The following is a 20,129-nucleotide window of genomic DNA, read 5'->3' on the forward strand; positions in this document are numbered from 1 at the left end:
GTGGCACAGTTACAAATGAAGCCTCTAAACCTGCAGATGATGCAGTGTTTGATATAATCACAGATGAGGAAGTGGGCCAAATACAGGAACGTCTCTCCATTCACAGTGAAAGCCAAACTGAAGAAGAATCTCTGGATCGCAGTGCGACTGACCTGTGAGTAAACACTGTGTTGGCAAAATTGAGAAGCTGTACTCCTTCACACACCAGAGAGCCTCGTTGAGGACACCACTGTTTATGTTCTCAGTGGGCTTTTATGTCCACCACCCTGATGACTTCCAGATCTGTTGTATCACATAATCACTAGTCAGCATAGCCAGTGGAATGATGAGACAAGTTATAAGGCAGCACATCTCAATAGGAAACAGGTTGGGGAAGATTATCTATCTGTCTGACTGTCTGTCTGTCTACCTCCCTCCATATCTACCTACCTATCTTCCTTCCTTCCTTCCTTCCTTCCTTCCTTCCTTCCTTCCTTCCTTCCTTCCTTCCTTCCTTCCTTCCTTCCTTCCTTCCTTCCTTCCTTCCTTCCTTCCTTCCTTCCTAATGTATCCTAATCTAATTTAATCTAATCTGTCCATGGAATGCACAAATATAAAAAGAACATCATGTCTAAAAAACAAAGTTGGTGGGAATGAACAAGATACAGACTACGAAATATAATGGTCAAAATAAGACTCAATAACCAACAGTTATGGAAGGAGGATATCCTGAAATGCCTCCCTGAAAAGCAGAGTTTTTATATGCTTTCTGAATATTGGGTGGAAAGGGGCTTGGTGCTCCTCCACAGGTAGAGCATTTTGTAAAGAAGTGGCCACCACAGAGAAGGCCCAGCTCCTATTGTAGACTTCTTGGTCTCCCTCGGGGTGGCCACCACCAGCATCAACACCGGGAGGTTCAAGTGGCATGGGAAATTGATCGTAGGGTGAGGCATTCAGATAGGTTAAACATAATGAGAGAAACATTGGGCTCCTGTAACTTTCTTCCATGTTGATTCTTGGAAGGGGATCTCTTTTCCACAGGCAGGGTTCCAAACAAAAAGAAAGTAAGATCGGTTTTGTCGGGGGAGAGAGGAGAGGAAGGTGATTGATGAGATTAGAAAGGGAGACACAGCAGGTGCAAGAAGGGTAGGTTGCCACTTCATTTCCAGTCCACTGCAAATATGTCTGTGTTCTTGCATTTTCCATTATCTTGGTAAATTTGAGGTTGGGAATTTTAATTTGGTGATGGGTCATCCAGTTTTACTGCAAAGTTTTAAAGAGAAGAAAGAACACCAAAAGTTCTTCCCTCTGGCCATCCTGGATGAAAAGCCTGTGGTGCTAATAATCTGGAGTTTGGAATTTGTTTCAACCTCTGACTCCCCTTCTGACTTACCTCGTTCTTTAGCCTTCTTCAGGTGTTTGCTTCATTTGTAGATTATCCAGGTGAAGGAGGGGAGTGTGTTAATCATTCCTCATCCATCCTCACTTCCATTTCTTTCTGTCTCTAAAGGAAAATTGGTCTGATGCAGAGAGCTTCCACTGTCTGTGGAGGCTTTCTGCAGGAGTTGGAACCCTTCTGATGGCTGCCAGTCTTTTTTTTAAACCCAGACTAACTTTTGGATTCTGATTGACAGGTGTGGAAGGGTCTTTTAGTGGTGGGTGTTTTGTGTTCTTTTTGTTGATTCTCTAAATAACACTTAAATTTTGCCAATTTTGTGCTTGTTTTAATGTGATAATTAGCTTAATAGTACAGTGATTTGTTGTGGGTTTTTTGGCTGTATCTGCATTTCATTCCCACCCACCCCCAAATTCACATCATTAACTGCCTTGAATGGTGCAAAAGAGAAAGGTGGTATATAAAACCAAGTAAGGAAACAAAGGAATAAATAAAACCCTGAAAAATCAAGATTCCAATTCATATGGAGAGCCTCCATGGATAACAAAGCCTATCTAGTTCACAGTGTGTGGCTTTTGTGCATGGATGGGCAACAGAACTGAAGGAGGATGGGGTAGGATGCATTTACACACAAAGCTAACGCCAAACAGGGCCTTTTTTTCTTAGTGGAGAAGAATACAGATTCGGATGTGAGGTGCTGTTCAACTTGTTTGTCCCTCTTTGTTTGGATTATGAGCAAGAGGAAGAGGGCACTACTGTTTCAGAACCCTATTCAGAGTGAAATTTTTGCACTTTAAAGCCTCTGCCAGCTAATTGCTGCCTGTCTTTGCAGAAGTAGCTTCTTCTATCTTAAGATCCTCAGCAAACAGCCTGGTGTTGGCGTCCCCAGCAAAGGCACATGGCTAAGAGAGGTCATGCATTCTGCATGGTAGTGCCAGTTAGGCAGCGCCTTCTCCAGAGCAGCTGCCCTGATGTATCACCAGATAGCTTGCCACAAAAAGATTTCTGGACTGTCTTGCTGTTTTATCCTGCGTGAGTTTTACTGCTTTATTGATTGTTGATTTATGGCTAAATAATAATTTTTCTAAGGACTGTTCACATTTACTTCACACAAACCTTACTTCATTCCTTTTGTTTGCTCACACTAGAATTGAATGAATGAATGAGCTTTATTACGGTCACTGACCAGCAGCTATATCCAATGCAACTATGACACATAATACAATGAAAAGTAGCAGAAGGTAGCAATAATAATATCACATGTACACAATCTGTTACAATATAACTAAATTAGATGGAGACTCCTTAGTTGCACTCGACTGAGGAGTTCAGTAAATAAATTCAGTAAACTCTGTACCACCTCCAGTCTCATCATCTTAAGTAGTGTAGCACAGAGGTGTCCCCAACCCCCAGTCCGCGGCCCAGTCCCAGTCCGTGGCCTGGGCCGTGGCGTTAAAAGAATGAAAGAGGCAGAAGGAGGGGCGGCAGACTAAAGGACTGCCTATCTAGTATTGTGAGAGAGTGCACTGTTCTCTCTTACTTAAAGAGAACTTCAGGGAAGCACAGCAATGCTAGATTGACCTTAAGGAAAATAAGTTTTTCTACAGGTTCCAGGTGTGGCCAGTGTGGACTGACAATGTCCCCCTGCCTGAAAGAACACTCACTCACTGGCCATACACATTGAGGGCAAGACAGCAGTCCCACTGCCACCTTGGCCAGACCTCCTCAAATAGACTCCTCCTCAGCCCAATAGGTCAAGGGGTTGATCTCTTTTGGCTGGCAGGGCTCCTGCACGTATGCCTCTGCCATGTCCTTCGTCTGGGATTGTGTCTCTGGAGGACAGGCCTCTGCCGTGCTTGTCAAGACAGTGTCCCAGAAAGCTTGCCCTGTTGTTGCAGGCGTGAAGGACTTGGACTCTGGAATGGTACTGCTGTTTGGGGTGCTATGAACACTGCTAGTTTCTTCCTGCCCTGTGTGACCCCTTCAGTGCTAGCCGGACCTTCTTCACTAGCTGCTGCTGCTGCGTATGATAGAATATTGGCTGGCATTGCTCCATCCCCCCCTTGCTGCTGCTTAATGTCCATTGCTCACTGTTTAATTCAGGGGTCCAAGAGGGTTGCTAGAACATACCTCCTCCTCCTCCCACAAGCAGGCAAACCTGTAATGAAGCAGGTCCTGAGATTGCTGTCCAGGGCTAGCAGGCTGGAAAAAATACTGCTCTCCCTCTATGGAATCCCCCATCCACCTAGACCAGGGGTGTCCAACCTTTCACCTTCCCTGGGCCACATTAGAAGATGAAAATTTGGTTTGGGCCGCACATACATTTGGTTTGGGCCGCATGGGGGGCAGCCCTAGCCGTTCTCTGCAGCCCCGCTCCAAGCGCGCTTACCGGCAGCTGCAATTTCAGACAGCAGAGGCTGCCAGCTTCGACTCCGGCGGCTTTATGGGGCCAGGAGGGCGTCCACCTATTGACGGGGATGGCGCAATGCAGTCATGCAGCTCCCCTCCCCTCCCCTCCCACTCCTTTCTTCCTTCCCTCTCTCCCCCTCTACTGTTGTGACATGCCCCGGACACATTCCGGCCACAAGCGCCGGCAGTGTAACTTGAAACTTTGGAATTTCTTTAAAAATAAAAAATTGCACTGGGCCGCATTACGAGCTGACCTGGGCCGCATACAGCCCTCAGGCCGCGGGTTGGACAAGCCTGACCTAGACTATCCCCTCCTGATGCCCTTCACCATGCCAATCAAGTTTTGAAACATTGGGATCACCTGACTAACGATGGCTGTCTGCCCACTAAGGGCATGTGTTGCACTCTCAAAGCTTTGGAGGGCACAGACTGCTTGACCCACAATCACTCTTCTCTGCCCCAGGAGTAGCCATACCAATGGAAGTTTCCAGTATCAAATCATGGAGCGCACTTTGCTGCTCACAGCACTCTTTCAAACCACCAGCATCCTGTTAGGGAAGGATAGGCATGTTTTGCATCTTGGCTGCTCCAGATGTCACTTGTAAAATGTACCACCTATGCCCTGGCCAACTGCTGCTGTATCAGTTGCCTGACACTCCAATATAAATCTGGTACCAGCCTGTGGCTAAGGGTCATTCAGGATGGCAGTTGATAATGGGGTGACAGTTCTGCCACAAACCTGCGGGAACCACTGTTCTCTGCCAGGGAACATGGATGCCCTTCCCTAGGCAAAAAATAGTTCTGTATTTTTATGTTTGCAGAACGCCTTTTCTTGCACCTCTCCAGGTTCCTCCGGGGCAGCCTAGAACTTATTCTTGTGATGGGGATCTGGCATTTGCTGCCTCCCACCTCTTGCTATTTGCCTATCTACCTCCCTGCTTCCCTGGGCTAGTCGCTCAGCTCTTCCCTCTGATGACTCTTGCCTTTCTCAATAGGGAAGCCCCTTGCTCCCAGAGTGTACCTACTTCATTTGCCAGCAGCAACGCCCTATGCTGAGTCTTCAAGTGGCTGACCAGGCTACTGCTGGAGAGGTGGCCCAAGTCCTGCCCATGCTTGAGCACTTCTTGCAGTGCATGCATACAGTGAGCCATGTAAGCATCCGTTGCTCACTGTTGAAAATGCTTCCAGATTATTGACTTCTTTGGAGCTCCAATTTTTGACTGCATGTTCCTAACAGGGATTGCTAATTTTTCATTATTACCAGTTCTGGCAGCTGGTGGGGCAAGTGCAGTTGGAAGGACAGGGGTGATTTCAATGTGATGTGCTTCTGAAATAGTGGCCATTTGAGGCCCCTATGTCTCCTCCTCCTCCACATCAGATGTACTTAAATGGGAGTTCCCATCAACCACAATGGTGCTTTGCACAGGAGAGATTTGCCTGGAATGGGAGCTGGGGTTAAACCCTTCCTTGAATATGATGGAGCTGCATGGTATGGATATGGAAGGCAATGTCTGGTGCTCTTCATAAACCTCTTTCCCAACCACAAAAGCTCAAGCTGACTATTAATCTGATGCTGAAGCCAGTCTTGTCTGTCATATTGACTCTTTGGGAGAAAAATGCCTTCTTCACCATCTTCCCCCCTCCCCCCCCCACCCTGGTTGGATTGCACAAAGACATCACTGGAACATGTCTAAGGTTCAGTCATGTCTGTCACATATTGAACCAGAGGCTTCACTGCTACCCTCCATGGTAGACACACATGTCAGGAAAGCCCCTCCTTAGAGGGTGCTATTTCACTAGGGAAAGGTGCCAACTTTAGTTCCCAAATTCCAGACCTAGAAGGTGGGTGAGTGGCAAGCTTCTATCCTTAGATTTCCACTTGTCCCCTTATTTTGGGATAAAATACTGTTGGCTGTGTACACTCGTCTGACCAGGTAAGACACCAAAAAAACAAAAATTGCTAACATAGCCCTTTGGCTCAGGCACTTCCTTTAGACACTCAAGCCCTTGTTCCCCCAAGAACCACACTTGGGTAAAATATAAAATAAAGTTTATTTTTAAAAGATAAAAAAGTTGTAAAACAAGATATTCAAAAGAGTTACAAATTGTTCTGTTAAAATGCCAAGCTGCTAAGGTTTAGCTGAGTTTTTGGAAGTAATTCCCCAGTAAAACAATACAAATCTAGCTAACTAAGATTTACTACTTAATTACAATGCTGTTCTACATTATCATTGCTAAGTCTCCTAATCAATCAACAAAGGCTGTAAAACCTGTCACACCCTCTTCCTCCTCCTTTTTTGGCGCGCACACACACTTAGCCCCCCTTTCTGTAGTTTAAATCAGTGGTTCTTAACCTTTTTGAAAGTATCGCCCCCTTGAGCCATGGAGGAACTTATCCTCCCCCCCTCCCCCAATATAACAGCAGCGCTGCAGTGGCAGCACTGGACCTGCTGCCTATACCAGCTGCTGTGGATCCGCCTGCCAAATCCGCTGCCAGCACTGCGGCTGCAGCCGTCTTCACAGATTTGGCTCGCTCCATCGGCCCCATATCACCCCCCTTCTGTTCCTTTGCCCCCACGTTGCCCCTTTCGTTCCATCACCACCCTAAAAAACAAAATCGCCCCTTCGGGGCGGTATCGCCCAGGTTAGGAACCATTGGTTTAAATCAAAGTCTCTGCATCATGATGGTATCTAATCACCTTAAAGTTCTGTGTTTGAAAATCCACACCCAATTTATAACTTTCCAAAGTCCAATCCCTTGTTCCCATGCTGGTAAACAATTAAGACGGAATCCACTGTTTATCAGTCTTGGACAGCAACCTTGAAGAGGACTTCTGGCAGACAGAACAAAGTTCTTTCCCAGGCAGAGATATGCCACCTGTGCAAACTCTGAAAAACAAGTACCTGTACTGCAAAACCCGTTTCCTCACAGCACACAAACACGATACTGCTGCCTGTTGCTCTGTATAGTCTCAATGCTGATCAAGGCAGCTGGGTGGCAAATTTTGTTTGGGTGGGTCTTGTAATAGCAGCTGTAGGTTGTTTTCCCCCTCCTCTCAGTAGAGGCTGCTGCAGTGGGTGCCGGCTGTATTCCAAGTGTCCACACCATAACAAAATCTTATTCCCCTTCCTGATATACCTTATATAATATAACATTATACTTCCCTCTTGATTTATAATGTACTAATCTATGAATCTACTAATCCTGAATCTTATTCCTGTTTATAGTAAGTAAACAATACACAGTGAGATACAGTGGTGCCTCGCACAGCGAGGTTAATCCGTTCCGGATTAACCCTCGCTGTGTGAAACATCGCTGTACGGAAGTTAAAAAGCCATTGAAACGCATTAAACTACGTTTAATGCGTTCCAATCGGCACATTTACTTACCGTACAGCGATGCTGGCAGCCATTTTCGCGCCCTCCCCTTGCAGAACGAGGGCGCAAAAATGGCTGCGATCAGCTGTCCGGCGGGTCCAAAATGGCCGCCGGAACAGCCGAAAGGGGCCGGGGCACAGCGTTTTCGCGCCCTTGGTAAGCAAGGGGAGGGCGCGAAAATGCTGCCGGAAGCCCCAAAATGGCTGCGCGCAGCATTTTCGCGCCCTCCCCTTGCTTACCAAGGGCGCGAAAACGCTGCGCCCCGGCCCCTTTCGGCTGTTCCGGCGGCCATTTTGAAGCCGCGGAACAGCTGATTGTTGGGTCGCAAAGCGAAGGTCGGTAAGCGAGCAGCTTACCGCCCTTCGCTCTGCGATTTCCAGCCTATACGGGCACCGTTTTGTGATCGCATTTGCAATTGCAAAAACGGCCTCGTAGAGTGAATTCATCGCTCTACGAGGCGCACGTTCTGCAAGGCACCACTGTATAGTGAATTTAAATGTAAGTCGAGGGTTCAGAAAAGGACACAGAAAACTACTGCAGTGCACATGGTTGCTGTGGGTTTTTCAGGCTCTTAGGCCTTGTTCTAAGAGCCCAAAAAACCCACAACAACCATTAGATCCCGAATATACTGCAGTGCACGCTTGCATCAGGGCATTCTCTAACAGCAAATGCTCAAAGGGCTTATAAGCAGCTGTGCCCACCATTCAGTTGGAAAGAACCAATGTGAAAAAATATGTTCTGGCTTCTGTGCCTGCTTCTAGATTTAATTGGTGCCAACAAACATCACTTGCAGGTTTTGCTCTTATCTTAGCCCCACCCCACCCCTTGAGGTCACCCTGTAAGTACTGAATTGGAGCTTAAGGTGCTAAATCCAGTTGATCTTCTCAGCTAGAGCAGACCCATTAAATAAATATATGAGACTCATTGGGCAAAATCCTGTTGGTGTAATTTTATGCCATGAGAGTTGATGATGTTATCAGCTTCTGCTGGAAAAATATAATTTCAGTTATACTAAAGCTTCTATTCCCGTCATTTTAGCTTCTGAGCTCACTTTCGCCCAGGGAAAACCTTTCCATCCCTCTCAGAATGGAGAGGGGAAACCTTTTAATATTGGTAAATCTCAGCTGGTGCTTGCATTGACAGATTGGCAGAAGGGAGGAGCCTCAGAATTTAAAACGGGATAGTAAGGTTTAAATTCATTTAAATTAAGTTCTACCGATAGTAGTTGCTAACACCATCAGCTTCTGCCACATAAATTTATGCCAATAGAATTTTAGTCATTGAGTTTAGGCTTTCTCAGGTCCCATTAGTGCACTTTTCTAATCTAGCCCAGGGCTATCTTTTGTTATAGACTGTAAAGAGCCATTGACAGCTGGAGTAGAGAGGCTATATAAACCAGCAGCACAACTGCAGAAGATAGCTTCCTACTTTATCTTAGAGGACAGAATTAACATGAGAAAACACAGTTGATTGAGACTCAGTTTCTCAGAAAATTATATCTGAAGAAAATTATTAATTATATAGAGGCAGTTAAAATAATTTTTGCAGGTTCTTAGAAACTGAATGCATAAAATGCTTGGAAAGTTGCTTGCTGTACCATCCATACTCACAACCAGTTTTGATTAAAAATAAAAGCAGATGCTTTGCTTCAGTCTTTTTTGGTTTCTGCTCTAAAGCCATGACATCAAGTCAGCAAAATTTAGTCTTCTCTCAGAAGTAGCATTAGAAGCAAGAGTGCAGTGAGATTTCGTGTGATTTCCTTTCTGGGAAACTTACAGGCAGTGTAGTTATATTAAGACACAGCATTTGCTCTTATGAGAATTCAGGTAGACTAAAGATGAAACTGTGCTGTAGACACTCTTTAAGATTTTCTTACAATGGATCCATGCTTGTTTCCTCTACATGATGTGTGTCAGTACAGGTTTTTGAGCTGTCATCTTCAGTTGTTTGCCATTGCTTTGCAAATAGTTTATGTTTAGCATGTCTAGTATTTTTAAGAATTTTCATCAAATGCTTCCGAAACTTCACGCCAATAAAGAAATAGAGAACAGGGTTAAGGCAACTGTGGAAATAAGCAATGGCTTCTGTCACAATCAAAGCATATTCAAAAGCGTGATCCAGAATGACATTTTTGTCTATGGCACGGCTGAGTTTCAATAGGTTGTATGGACTCTGTGTAATAATGAATGTCACAACGATAGCAAGTATTATTCGCAAGGATTTGTGCTTGTGGAAACCCCGGGCTCTGAATAATGTGTTCACAATGATTGAGTAGAAAATAAGCATGATAAACATAGGGCAGAAGAATCCAAGAACCATCTGGGTTACTTCTGTGAAAACTTCCATGTGATATGAAGGATAATTTACAGAACATACCTTTTTGTCATTTTGAATCTCTTTACTAAATATAAATTGTGGCAAAGCAAAGCCCAGAGAAATCACCCAAACCAAAATACAAGCTGCAACACCCCAGACTTTTCTTTTGGCTTGACTTATGTAAGCTTTGGTAGCTAGGACAATAGCAAAATACCTGTCAATAGTTATGCAGGTAAGAGTTAGCATAGAACCATATAGATTTAAAGTATATAGGCCTCGGATGATTTTACATGGCAAAGTATGAAAGATCCACTCTTTGGCAGCAGAATAGGCCCAGAATGGCAATGTACAAAGAAAACAAAAGTCAGCTACTGCCAAACTCACTAAAAATACATCACTTAGAGCTTTCATTTTCTCATAGAAAATGAGAATGATAAGAACCAACGCGTTTCCTAACACCCCAAAGATGCAGGCAGTGGAATACATGCAGGTTAAGAAGGTTCCCATGAACTCTAAAAATTTCATGTATCTGTAATTGTCTTCATTATATGTGGCATTGGAATACGCATAGTCATAATCTTCTTCCGTGGCCATGAATGTCTTTTCTCAAATACCTGTAATCACATACAATTGAAAATGGTATCACATAGATTTAAAATAAGACTTGAACTATAACCACTATGGAAGTTGGAAAGTTAAGTTTTGCAGTAGCCAGGCTGGCTGGGTGAGTCTGTGGGTTGTAGTCTAAAAGATTCCCCACTACCACCAAACTTGGTTCTCCTCAACTGTCATCTTCTTGTAATTATGGGATAGATGCTACTATTGGAGTTGTTTTCTTGACAACTACATAAAGGGGCCACACTTTTTGTTCCTGAATTGTGTTATGTAACAAATTATTAAAAATCAGTTACAGCCACAAACTCGTGTCAGTATTGAGTCGGATAAACAGAAGAGCATACCTTGCAAGCTGAGTCAGTGGTCTTCTATGTTTTTCAAGAAAGTTGATTTCTCTTGCACCTTGGAAGAAAATAATATTTTTCGAGTTGATTTATGATATGAAGTATACAGCAGAGATGGGGAACATCTGGTTCCCCCCCCCAATAAATTATTGGGTGGGTATTTCCATCATTTCTCACCATTCACTGTGTTGCTAGAGGGTCATAGGAATTGTCGTCTAACAACTTATTGGTGCCAGGCAAAGACCTTTCTGTTTAGCCAGCATTTTAATTAAATAGTATCCTTAGCTGGCCGTATCAGCAGCAGAATTTATTAATGATAAATTGACTGTTTTAATATTGGGTATTATTATAATATTGGGTATTATTTTAATGGTTTTAATGTTCTAAAGTTTTAATACTGCTGTACGCCACTTAAAATGATTGGTAATGGTGCAGTTAAAAAATCTGGTAAATAAATAAATAAACTTACGCACATTAAAAAAATAAACTAGTAATCTAATGTAGCAACAGATCCTGCTGGGGGTGAAATGTTGTATTTTCTTGGGGGACTGAAGTGTCCTTATTTTATTTCACATGGCTTTCAGTCTTGTCTGGGACGCTTGGTAATTTCCTCTGCTGTGCCCAGAATTACAAACGTTGACTACTAGCACTGCTCCAGGCATTCAGGCATAGAGTTATGTTTGTGACCTGTTATGGGTTCCTTTATTTGGAGCTGTTGCTGAAGTCACCACTGTGTTTGTGGCATGTTCATAGCCTCATAATTTTTTACGACCAAAAGAAGAAGAAGAAAGGTATAAAACAATAACCTGGTATTGATACTCACAAAAGAAGAATCTTCAATTAAAAATAAAAAAGGTAAGAGTGTATTTTGGCATTAATAACTATTTTCTGTGGGTATGCCAATTTAATAATTTGCTCTGGAAAATCTTACTCCATTAATCATCCAGTTTTAGTGCTTTAATTAAATGATTTAATGTGCATTTATTTTGTATATACATGTTTCATGTAAAAAAATTAGATTGAATGGCTAATTGCCAGAATTTGACTGGTGTTCACCTAAGGTTTGTGTAACCGCTGCCACAGCGAGTTGTGGCTAATTGGTGACATGCTTGAGTGCATAGTGGGGCATATGACTAGGAATGTGACTGAGACCCCTTTTAGTATCTCATAGCTGCTGCAAGTTACTCAAACCTTACACAAACACTGGAGAATTTTGGCCAATTATCATGAATCAGTCAATAAGATAATCCAGCCTCTACCAGTCAGATGCTTTGTAGCAGCTCCAACTCAGAACTTTCAACAAGATGGATACATCAGCACGTCTAGATGATACATGGGCTTCATTGAGGTAACAAGAAGCTGTGATTTCTTGCGATGAGCATGTACTGCAGTAATCTCACGATGGTTTGTATATTATAGATTCATGCAAACCATAGTTTCCTGTACTTAGAAATGAGTAATTATTGGTCAAAATCCTGTTGTTACTATGGTTATTCACACTATAATAGTTCTGCTGAATCAATGAAATTTAGTGTGTCAGCTCCCCCGTAAGTTCCATTGATTCACATTTGAATCCGTAGAATTTACACAGGAATTGACTTGTCAAATCCACATCTTGTGTCAGTGAGCCTACTCCAATGCAACAGGCATTTGGCCATTATCTGTTTCAGATCTGAGACAGAAGCTTCTCATCTCCTATATATGAAGGGCAGGAGGAGAGCATGTGTGAGTCTGAAGCTCACCAGAGTGAGTGTATGTAACGAGAAACCATGTTTTATTTTAATCTCTGAACCAGAGCTCTCTGGCTATAACAGCTAAGTGATTAAACATAGCCCTCCAGATGTAGAATTGAAGCATAGCTGGCTTCTTAGTAATTTACTTTTTACTAAAGGAAAAATTAATTGACGTGAACTGGGGCTGAAGTTAATGATAGGAAGAACTTTAAGAAAATTTTACAGTCAGATATTCTTTCTCGATGAAATTGACAGCTGGCAATAATGTAGACTTTACGACTTCTCCAGCACAACCAAATATCATCAAAAACCTTTCTTACCCTTTCCCAAGGGCTATGCTTGATAGAGCAGAGTGTAAGTTCTCTTAGTTGTACTGATGCCAGTGAAGCCAAAAGAAGCAAAAAGAGTTGAACCCAACTCAGTTTTGTCTCGCTAATTTCCTATAAAGAAATGGGAAATCATAACAACATAATAAGAACCATGGTGGATCAGATCACATGTCTATCCAGTCCAACATCATTTTCCCATAGCTGTCAGCAGGACATGACCAGAAGAGGATTCTCCTATTCATGTTCCACAGCAACTGGCAAACAGAGGCTCTTAACAGGCTGTTTATATTATCTTTATCATTACATCTTGTGGCAGTGAATTCTGCAGGATAATTATGCTGTTTGGAGACCTTTTTCCTTTAATTTGTTCTGCCTCTTCCACCACTGCTCTGTTTTAGATGCTCTAGATTCTGATGCTACAAGAGAGGCCTCTAAAGTTATCTACCTTTTAAAAAAATAGGATACGTAAAGACTCACTAAGCCCTTTAGAGGTTGAATCACAAACAGAAATGTCAGAAAGGCTTATGAAAGGTTGTACTTACTGGAGGAATTAGTAGGGGAGATGTCACTGTTTTTTAATTGATCCATTTTAATGAGCCAGACAGATTGGTTAGTCAGTTAATTTAACAATGTAATGTCCTGTTCTATGAGAAGAGAGGTGGGAGAGTTCTTCAGTTATCCCTAGAAACATTAAGAACATCTGGACTGGGCCCAGAGGTAGACACTCAGGGGTTGGTAATTCTTGGTTAGTAGCAGGCCCACTGGCCTTTTCCAAGAACAGATAAAGAACACACAAGGGTACATGGAAAACAGCTGGCTTACATGGAGAATAAAGAAGTGCATTAGAAGCTGGCACCTCAGGAAGACTAGCATATGAATAGGTGTTTTTTCCTGTGGTTTTAGACTAGTGGTTCCCAACCTTGGGTCCTCCCATGTTCTTGGACTACAACTCCCATAAATCCTGGCCCTCACAGCTAGTGGTGAAGGTTTCTGGGAGTTTTAGTCCAAGAAAGTGGTTTAGGCATCTGGTTGTGGAGCCTGAGTTTGGAAGTTTGATTCCCCACTGTATCTTCTTGACTGGGGCTGGGACTCAATGATTCATAGAGTCCCTTTCAGCTCTGCAGTTCTAAGATGATGATAATGATGATGATGATAACATTTGGCAACCCAAGTTTGGGAACCACTGTTTTAGATTGTTTGTTCCCAAGATCAGCCAGTCAATAGTCCCAAGTGGCAGCTTTGATCATCCTATAATAAGTTAAATAATGTCAGTTTTTGATTTGTGACTGGCCTCCAGTTAGTTAGGCATCCTTCAGTCTCGAAAGACTGTGGTAGCGTGCTCTGTATGGAGGGCTTGGAACAGTGCCTAGTGTGGCTGAGAAGGCCAATTCGAGAGTGACAGTCCCTTCCACACTGAAGACAAATCCAGTCTGTCCCCTGTCCGGCTCCCTGGTTTTGCTGCTTTTGTGACTTCCTCTTTGCCTCGGCCTGCTGGGCAAGGGTCTCTTCAAATTGGGAGAGGCCGTGATGCACCGCCTGCCTCCAGGCTGAACGCTCAGATGTCAGGTTTTCCCATCTGTTGAGGTCTATTCCTAAGGCCTTCAGATCTCGCTTGCAGATGTCGTATCGCAGTTGTGGTCTCCCTCTGGGGCGCTTTCCCTGCACTAATTCTCCATAGTGGAGATCCTTTGGAATCCGACCATCAGCCATTCTCACGACGTGCCCGAGCCAACGTAGACGTCGCTGTTTCAGTAATGTGTTCATGCTGAAAATTCCAGCTCGTTCTAGGACTGCTCTGTTTGGAACTTTGTCCTGCCAGGTGATGCCAAAAATCCGTCGGAGGCAACGCATATGGAAGGTGTTCAGCTTCCTCTCCTGCCATGCACAAAGAGTCCATGACTCACTGCAGTACAGGAGTGTGCTTAGAACACAGGCTCTATAAATCTGGATCTTCGTATGTGTCGTCAACTTCTTATTGAGCCATACTCTCTTTGTGAGTCTAGAGAACATGGTGGCTGGTTTGCCAATGCATTTATCCAGCTCGACATCTAGAGAGAGGGTGTCAGAGATGGTTGAGCCAAGGTACACAAAGTCATGAACAACCTCCAATTCTTGTGTGGAGATGGTAATAGAGGGAGGTGAGTCCACGCCCTGGCCCATGACTTGTGTTTTCTTCAGGCTGATTGTTAGTCCAAAGTCTTGGCAGGCCTTGCTGAAACGATTCATGAGTTGTTGGAGGTCTTCAGCAGAGTGGGCAACAATGGCTGCATCATCTGCGAAGAGGAAGTCCCGCATGCATTTCAGTTGGACTTTGGTCTTCGCTCTCAATCTAGAGAGATTAAAGAGCTTTCCGTCTGATCTAGTCCGGAGATAGATGCCCTCGGTTGCAGCTCCAAAGGCATGCTTCAGCATGACAGCAAAAAAGATCCCAAAAAGTGTTGGTGCGAGGACACAGCCCTGTTTCACTCTGCTTTGGATGTCAAAGGGATCTGATGTTGAGCCGTCAAAAACTACAGTGCCTTTCATTCCCTCATGGAAAGATCTGATGATGTTAAGGAGACGAGGTGGACATCCAATCTTGGGAAGTATTTTAAAAAGGCCATCCCTGCTAACCAGATCAAATGCTTTTGTAAGGTCTATGAAGGCCACTAACAGTGGCTGTTGTTGTTCCCTACATTTCGCCTGCAGCTGTCGGAGGGAGAATACCATGTCAGTGGTGGATCTATTAGCTCGAAATCCACACTGTGATTCTGGATAGACTCTATCTGCAAGCACCTGGAGCCTCTTCAGCACAACACGGGCAAGCAGCTTTCCTACCACACTAAGAAGAGAGATGTCACGGTAATTATTGCAGTCACAGCCTGTCTCCTTTGTTCTTGTACAATGTGATAATGTTTGCATCCTTCATGTCCTGTGGTACTCCACCTTCCCTCCAGCAGAGACAAAAGACCTCATACAGTTCGGAGGTGATGATCTCCTTACAGCATTTCAACACTTCAGCGGGGATGTTATCCTTTCCAGGTGCCTTGCCGGAGGCGAGGGAGTCCAAGGCCGCTTTTATTTCTGCTAGGGTTGGTTCGCTGTCCAGCTCTTCCAAGATAGGCAGGCACTCAATGTTATTTAATGCTTCTTCGGTTACTACATTCTCTCTGGAATACAGCTCAGAGTAGTGCTGTACCCAGCGTTCCATCTGCTGTGCTCACTCCTGGATGAGCACACCTGTAGCAGACTTCAGGGGAGCAGATTTCTTCTGTACTGGACCTAAGGCCTGCTTGATACCGTCATACATTCCTTTGATGTTACCTGTGTCCGCTGCTAACTGTATCTGAGAGCAGAGCTGGAGCCAATAATTGTTGGAGCATCTCCTGGCAGCCTGTTGGACTTGACTGCGAGCAGCTCGAAGAGCTTACAAGTTGTACTCACTAGGACAGGCTTTGTATGCTGCTAGAGCTCTTCTCTTATCCTCGATGGCTGGCATTAACTCCAGCAGTAAGTGTATATTAAATAACATAAAGAGCCTGTTAAGAGCAAGAAGGACCAAGACCAAATTCTGGATCCTGATTTGTGTGTTTCCACTGCTTGCTTGTTATTAGTATCGCTGCAGAACTATTGGCAATTATAGGTACCACAATTTAGAAAGATTATCAGCCAACTGGAATATATCCAGAAGAATGCAACAAAAATGGAGAGTGAGTGGAGACCAAATGCTATGAGAAGAGATTGAAGGAGTTTGGGGTATTCAATTGGGAGAGGAGAGGATTAAGAAGGGCTGTGACAGTCACCTTCAGAGATTGCACCCCCCCCCCCAGACTGCAAACTCACTCATCAAAAATCATCAGAGGAAATATATCCTGTATTTGCTGCAAAATAAATACCAGCTCTATTAGCTACAACTGAATCAATTTGGAGAACAGTTCTAGATGTTGTCAGTCATGGACAATAGTGAACCTGTGTTGCTAAGGAAATACCCTGTCTGGCCAGCTCCTCCCTAAATGACAAGTTGGGTGTTTCAGCCAGTACATATGCTCCCAGGAGACATGGAGGACCCCATGGTGGTCATAGATGTCATGTGGCCTTTGTTGCTACTATCATCTACTCAAGCCTTTTCATCAACCCGTGTTTTGGCTGCCAGGATGCACTGGGGGCCTCAGGATGAGTCAGGGAACCCTGCTGTGGCAGATAGTGAAGGAATTTCTGTTCTTCTGGGAGACAGAGCATAAATCGATGAGTTCAAACCTCAGTGAAAACTGATTTTGGCTAATCCTTCAAGCAATAGGGGCCAAAGCTCTGGAGTCATCTTAGGCAGAAGACGCACTGCTGGTGCTGCTGCCACTCCCAAGATCATTTCCATTGTCTGACTTCTTTATCAGGCATTGAGCGAAATAAAGAAAAGCTGGCTCTGTGAACTGCAGTGCCTGTTGCACAGAGGAATGTTGTGGTACAGATGGTCTCCCAGGCTATCTTGTCCACAGTGCCCTGCCCTGAGGACTGCTCAGCACAAAGCATTTGCTGGTTACTTAGTTTTGAAGAGCTGTGTGGTAATCGATTTTCTGTTGCAGCAACATCACAAGAGGAAAGTGGGCTGGCAAACTTTAGAGCCTGCCATTGCCTTGCTCAGGGGCCATGGTTGGCTACTTTCTGACAGCAACATTTGCCACAGCAAAGAGAGCTGTGGGTTTCTGAACAGCAGCAAGCGAGTTTTTTCTGAATGACAGCAGGAGACTTCTCACCTGGAGGAATGGTGGGTACCTTGACTAACTGAGGCTTACTCTTAGTCCTGTACAGAGGGGCTGCACTTTCATTAGGAAGACATTCCTAATAATACCAGCTCTTAGGCCATCCCAGAAGCTGATGGATTTTTCTTCACTAGAGGCTTTTGGACAGAGGCTATATGGCCACCTGTCAGGGATGTTAGATTAGTAAATTTCCTACAATGGCAGAGGGTTGGACTAGAAAACATTTGAATTATAATAATAATCTTAGAACTGCAGATCTGGAATGATCCCTCTGGATCATCAAGTCCAGCCCCTGTCAAAGAGGCACAGTGGGGAATTGAATTCCCAACCTATGGCTCCATAGCCAGATAGCTAAACCAGGGAGCTATGATTCCATTATTTTATATGCTTAGTTACCTTACAAGGTATGTTTACTAGCAAGGTTGAGCTCTGCCTGTGATTTCCTTCTCCAGATACTCCTGTGAAAAATGTGTCAGTCTTGCATGACTATCTTCTCATAGTATACAATTCTTGGAGGCAAACTGAGAGTAATAGTAGTCAAGCCAGCATGAGAGGCAAACTGTTTGTGAAGTACAGAACACAGGGATGGATAAGAACAAGAGGATTGATAAAAGATAGCAATACTTGGTATTTTTGACAGACAGGAAAACTGTAGAAGTAATATATTCTATACAAGATCTTGATAAAGGAAATGGATACATGCCTTATTTTAAACCTGCTTAAAAAGTGCAACAGGTGAAAACTAAAAGCTATACTCTTTTAATAGCGCAAGTAGTTAGAAGATTCAGGCGCCTGATTTTTTGAAAAGGTAATTTATTTTCATTTATATTCATACATCTGTGTGTGTGTGTGTGTGTGTGAGAGAGAGAGAGAGAGAGAGAGAGAGATGCATAAATACAAACACACTTGCATTTATGGATCAAGGATTCCCTGTTCAAAGCAAGTAAGAGAACAACTTACCTTGTGGTGATGAAGTTGTGAGAGCTCAGTGTCAAACACTGCTTGGAGGCTTAGTTTGTGGTGGCAGTCTGTATTTATGAGATTCTCAGTGGCTTCCTGTTGTTAAATAAGCATATATCTGATGTGTGATAACTGTGGCGTATATATCACAAAAGATAGGCAATATATAGAATAATATGCCAAATAGGTTTGCCCCACAGCTGTCATGACAAAGAAGACTTGCATAGTTAGGAGATAGGTAAGGAATACTAAAATAATTGCCTGTCAGTGGTACAGCATTTCACAACATACCCTGCAGGGAGATGAAACGTGAGTTTGAAGTCTGAAATAGCTATTCTATCTCTGGAAATCTCTCTCTCTCTCTCTTTTATTTATTGTTCATTGAATTTGCATAGTAGCTTTATGCTAAGAGAGAAAGGAAAGAATAAAAGAGCAGGATTACTTTGGCCATCTCATGAGAAGAGAAGACTCCTTGGAAAAGACCTTGATGTTAGGAAAGTGTGACGGCAAGAGGAGAAGGGGACGACCGAGGATGAGATGGCTGGACAGTGTCTGTGAAGCAACCAACATGAAATTGACACAACTACGGGAGGCAGTGGAGAATAGGAGGGCCTGGCGTGCTCTGGTCCATGGGGTCACGAAGAGTTGGACATGACTAAACGACTAAACGAATGACGATCCCTGCTCATTGGTGCCAAGTTTCCTGGTCCGGATTGCTCTTCTACCCCCCTTCAATTATAGCAAGGCTGATCTTATGGACCTTGATGTGCTCTTTTCAGTTTAATCAGTAGAAGTCTCTGAGAACGTGATTGAAGAGCTGGCAAACAGGATGTGCATTACCTACCATAAGCTGGCTCTTTCTTTCTTTGTGCATTTCAAAAGTACCACAATATGATTAATAACTATACAGTATTAGATAATTTTTGCCCAGTAATAGGAAACACCAAGAGCATTTGGGGCACATACGAGGTGGTGCTGATAAGTATTGAGCCTTTCCCAGAAAAAAATTCAGCTAGGAAGCTGTAATTGCCACACTATTCTACATATTCCCCCAGGAAGTCAGTGGCCTTGTGACATCTGCCTTGCAGCTTCTTAAGTCCCTGCAAATAAAAGTCTTCCAACTGGTGGTGTAACCACTCATTTGCAGCATTAGTTGCCAGAACCCTCCCAAATCGTTGTCCCTTTAGATGTTTTTTGAGTTTAGGGAACAGATAATAGTCAGAAGGAGCCAGGTCAGGAGAATTGAGTGGATGGGGCATCAATTGAAAGCCTAAGGACGTCAGTTTTGCCATTGTTTCACCTGCAGTGTGTGACGAGGATTATCATGCAACAGGATGAAACCTTTGGAGAGCTTTCCTCGATCTTTTTCCTTGATGTTTTGCCTCAGCTTCATAAATAAAACACAGCAATATTTTGCATTGATGGTTGAACCCTGTTGGAGGTAGTCCACCAGCAGAACTCCCTTCTTATCCCAAAAAACTGTTGCCATTTGCTTCTGCACCGACCTTTGCACTCGGAACTTCTTTGACCTGGGGGAACCACTGTGCCTCCATTCCTTAGACTGTTCCTTTATCTCAGCATCATAACAGTAGATCCATGTCTCATCACCAGTTACCAGTTTGCCCAGGAACTCATTTCTTGCAAAATGTTCCAAAACAGCCACCAACGACTCCACACGTTTCCTCTTTTGTTCAGTTTTCAAAAATTTGGAGATCAACTTTGCTGCCAGCTTTCTCATTTCCAAGTCATTGTGGATAATGGCACCAACTCTCTCACGTGATATTCTCAGATATATAGCAATACTTTTGGCTGATATTCGGTGGTCCTCCATGATCATGTCAAGGATGGCTTTCCCATTTGCAGGCACACAGACAGAAACAGGCCTTCCACTGGGTTTCTCACTTTCAACACCAAAATGGCCAGTTTAAAAAGTG

At 43.7% G+C, this 20,129-nt stretch overlaps 2 protein-coding genes across 5 annotated transcripts in view; one reads left to right on the plus strand and one right to left on the minus strand.

Annotated features, from left to right (window-relative positions):
* The window catches only part of FYCO1 (FYVE and coiled-coil domain autophagy adaptor 1), an 88,256-nt gene that overhangs the window by 49,766 nt on the left and 18,361 nt on the right, over positions 1 to 20,129 (plus strand). For all 3 annotated transcript variants that reach the window (XM_020804580.3, XM_020804583.3, XM_020804581.3), the window contains exon 14: positions 10 to 154. In XM_020804580.3, coding sequence (XP_020660239.3) covers positions 10 to 154 — 145 coding nt within the window. The remainder of the gene's footprint in view (positions 1 to 9; positions 155 to 20,129) is intronic.
* On the minus strand, positions 8,033 to 18,336 carry CXCR6 (C-X-C motif chemokine receptor 6). Of its 2 annotated transcripts, XM_020804584.3 has the most exons (4): positions 18,196 to 18,336; positions 12,491 to 12,610; positions 10,438 to 10,495; positions 8,033 to 10,092 (listed from the first exon to the last, which is right to left on the minus strand). In XM_020804584.3, exon 4 carries the CDS (start codon positions 10,070 to 10,072, stop codon positions 9,035 to 9,037), a length of 1,038 nt encoding a protein of 345 aa, XP_020660243.1. In that variant the 5' UTR covers positions 10,073 to 10,092; positions 10,438 to 10,495; positions 12,491 to 12,610; positions 18,196 to 18,336; the 3' UTR covers positions 8,033 to 9,034. The 2 variants fall into 2 exon arrangements, with proteins under 2 accessions (XP_020660243.1, XP_020660244.1); XM_020804585.3 differs by lacking the exon at positions 12,491 to 12,610 and having other exon boundaries at positions 18,196 to 18,307.

The sequence above is a fragment of the Pogona vitticeps genome, chromosome 6, assembly GCF_051106095.1.
Source record: "Pogona vitticeps strain Pit_001003342236 chromosome 6, PviZW2.1, whole genome shotgun sequence".
NCBI classification, from domain to species: Eukaryota; Metazoa; Chordata; class Lepidosauria; order Squamata; family Agamidae; genus Pogona; species Pogona vitticeps.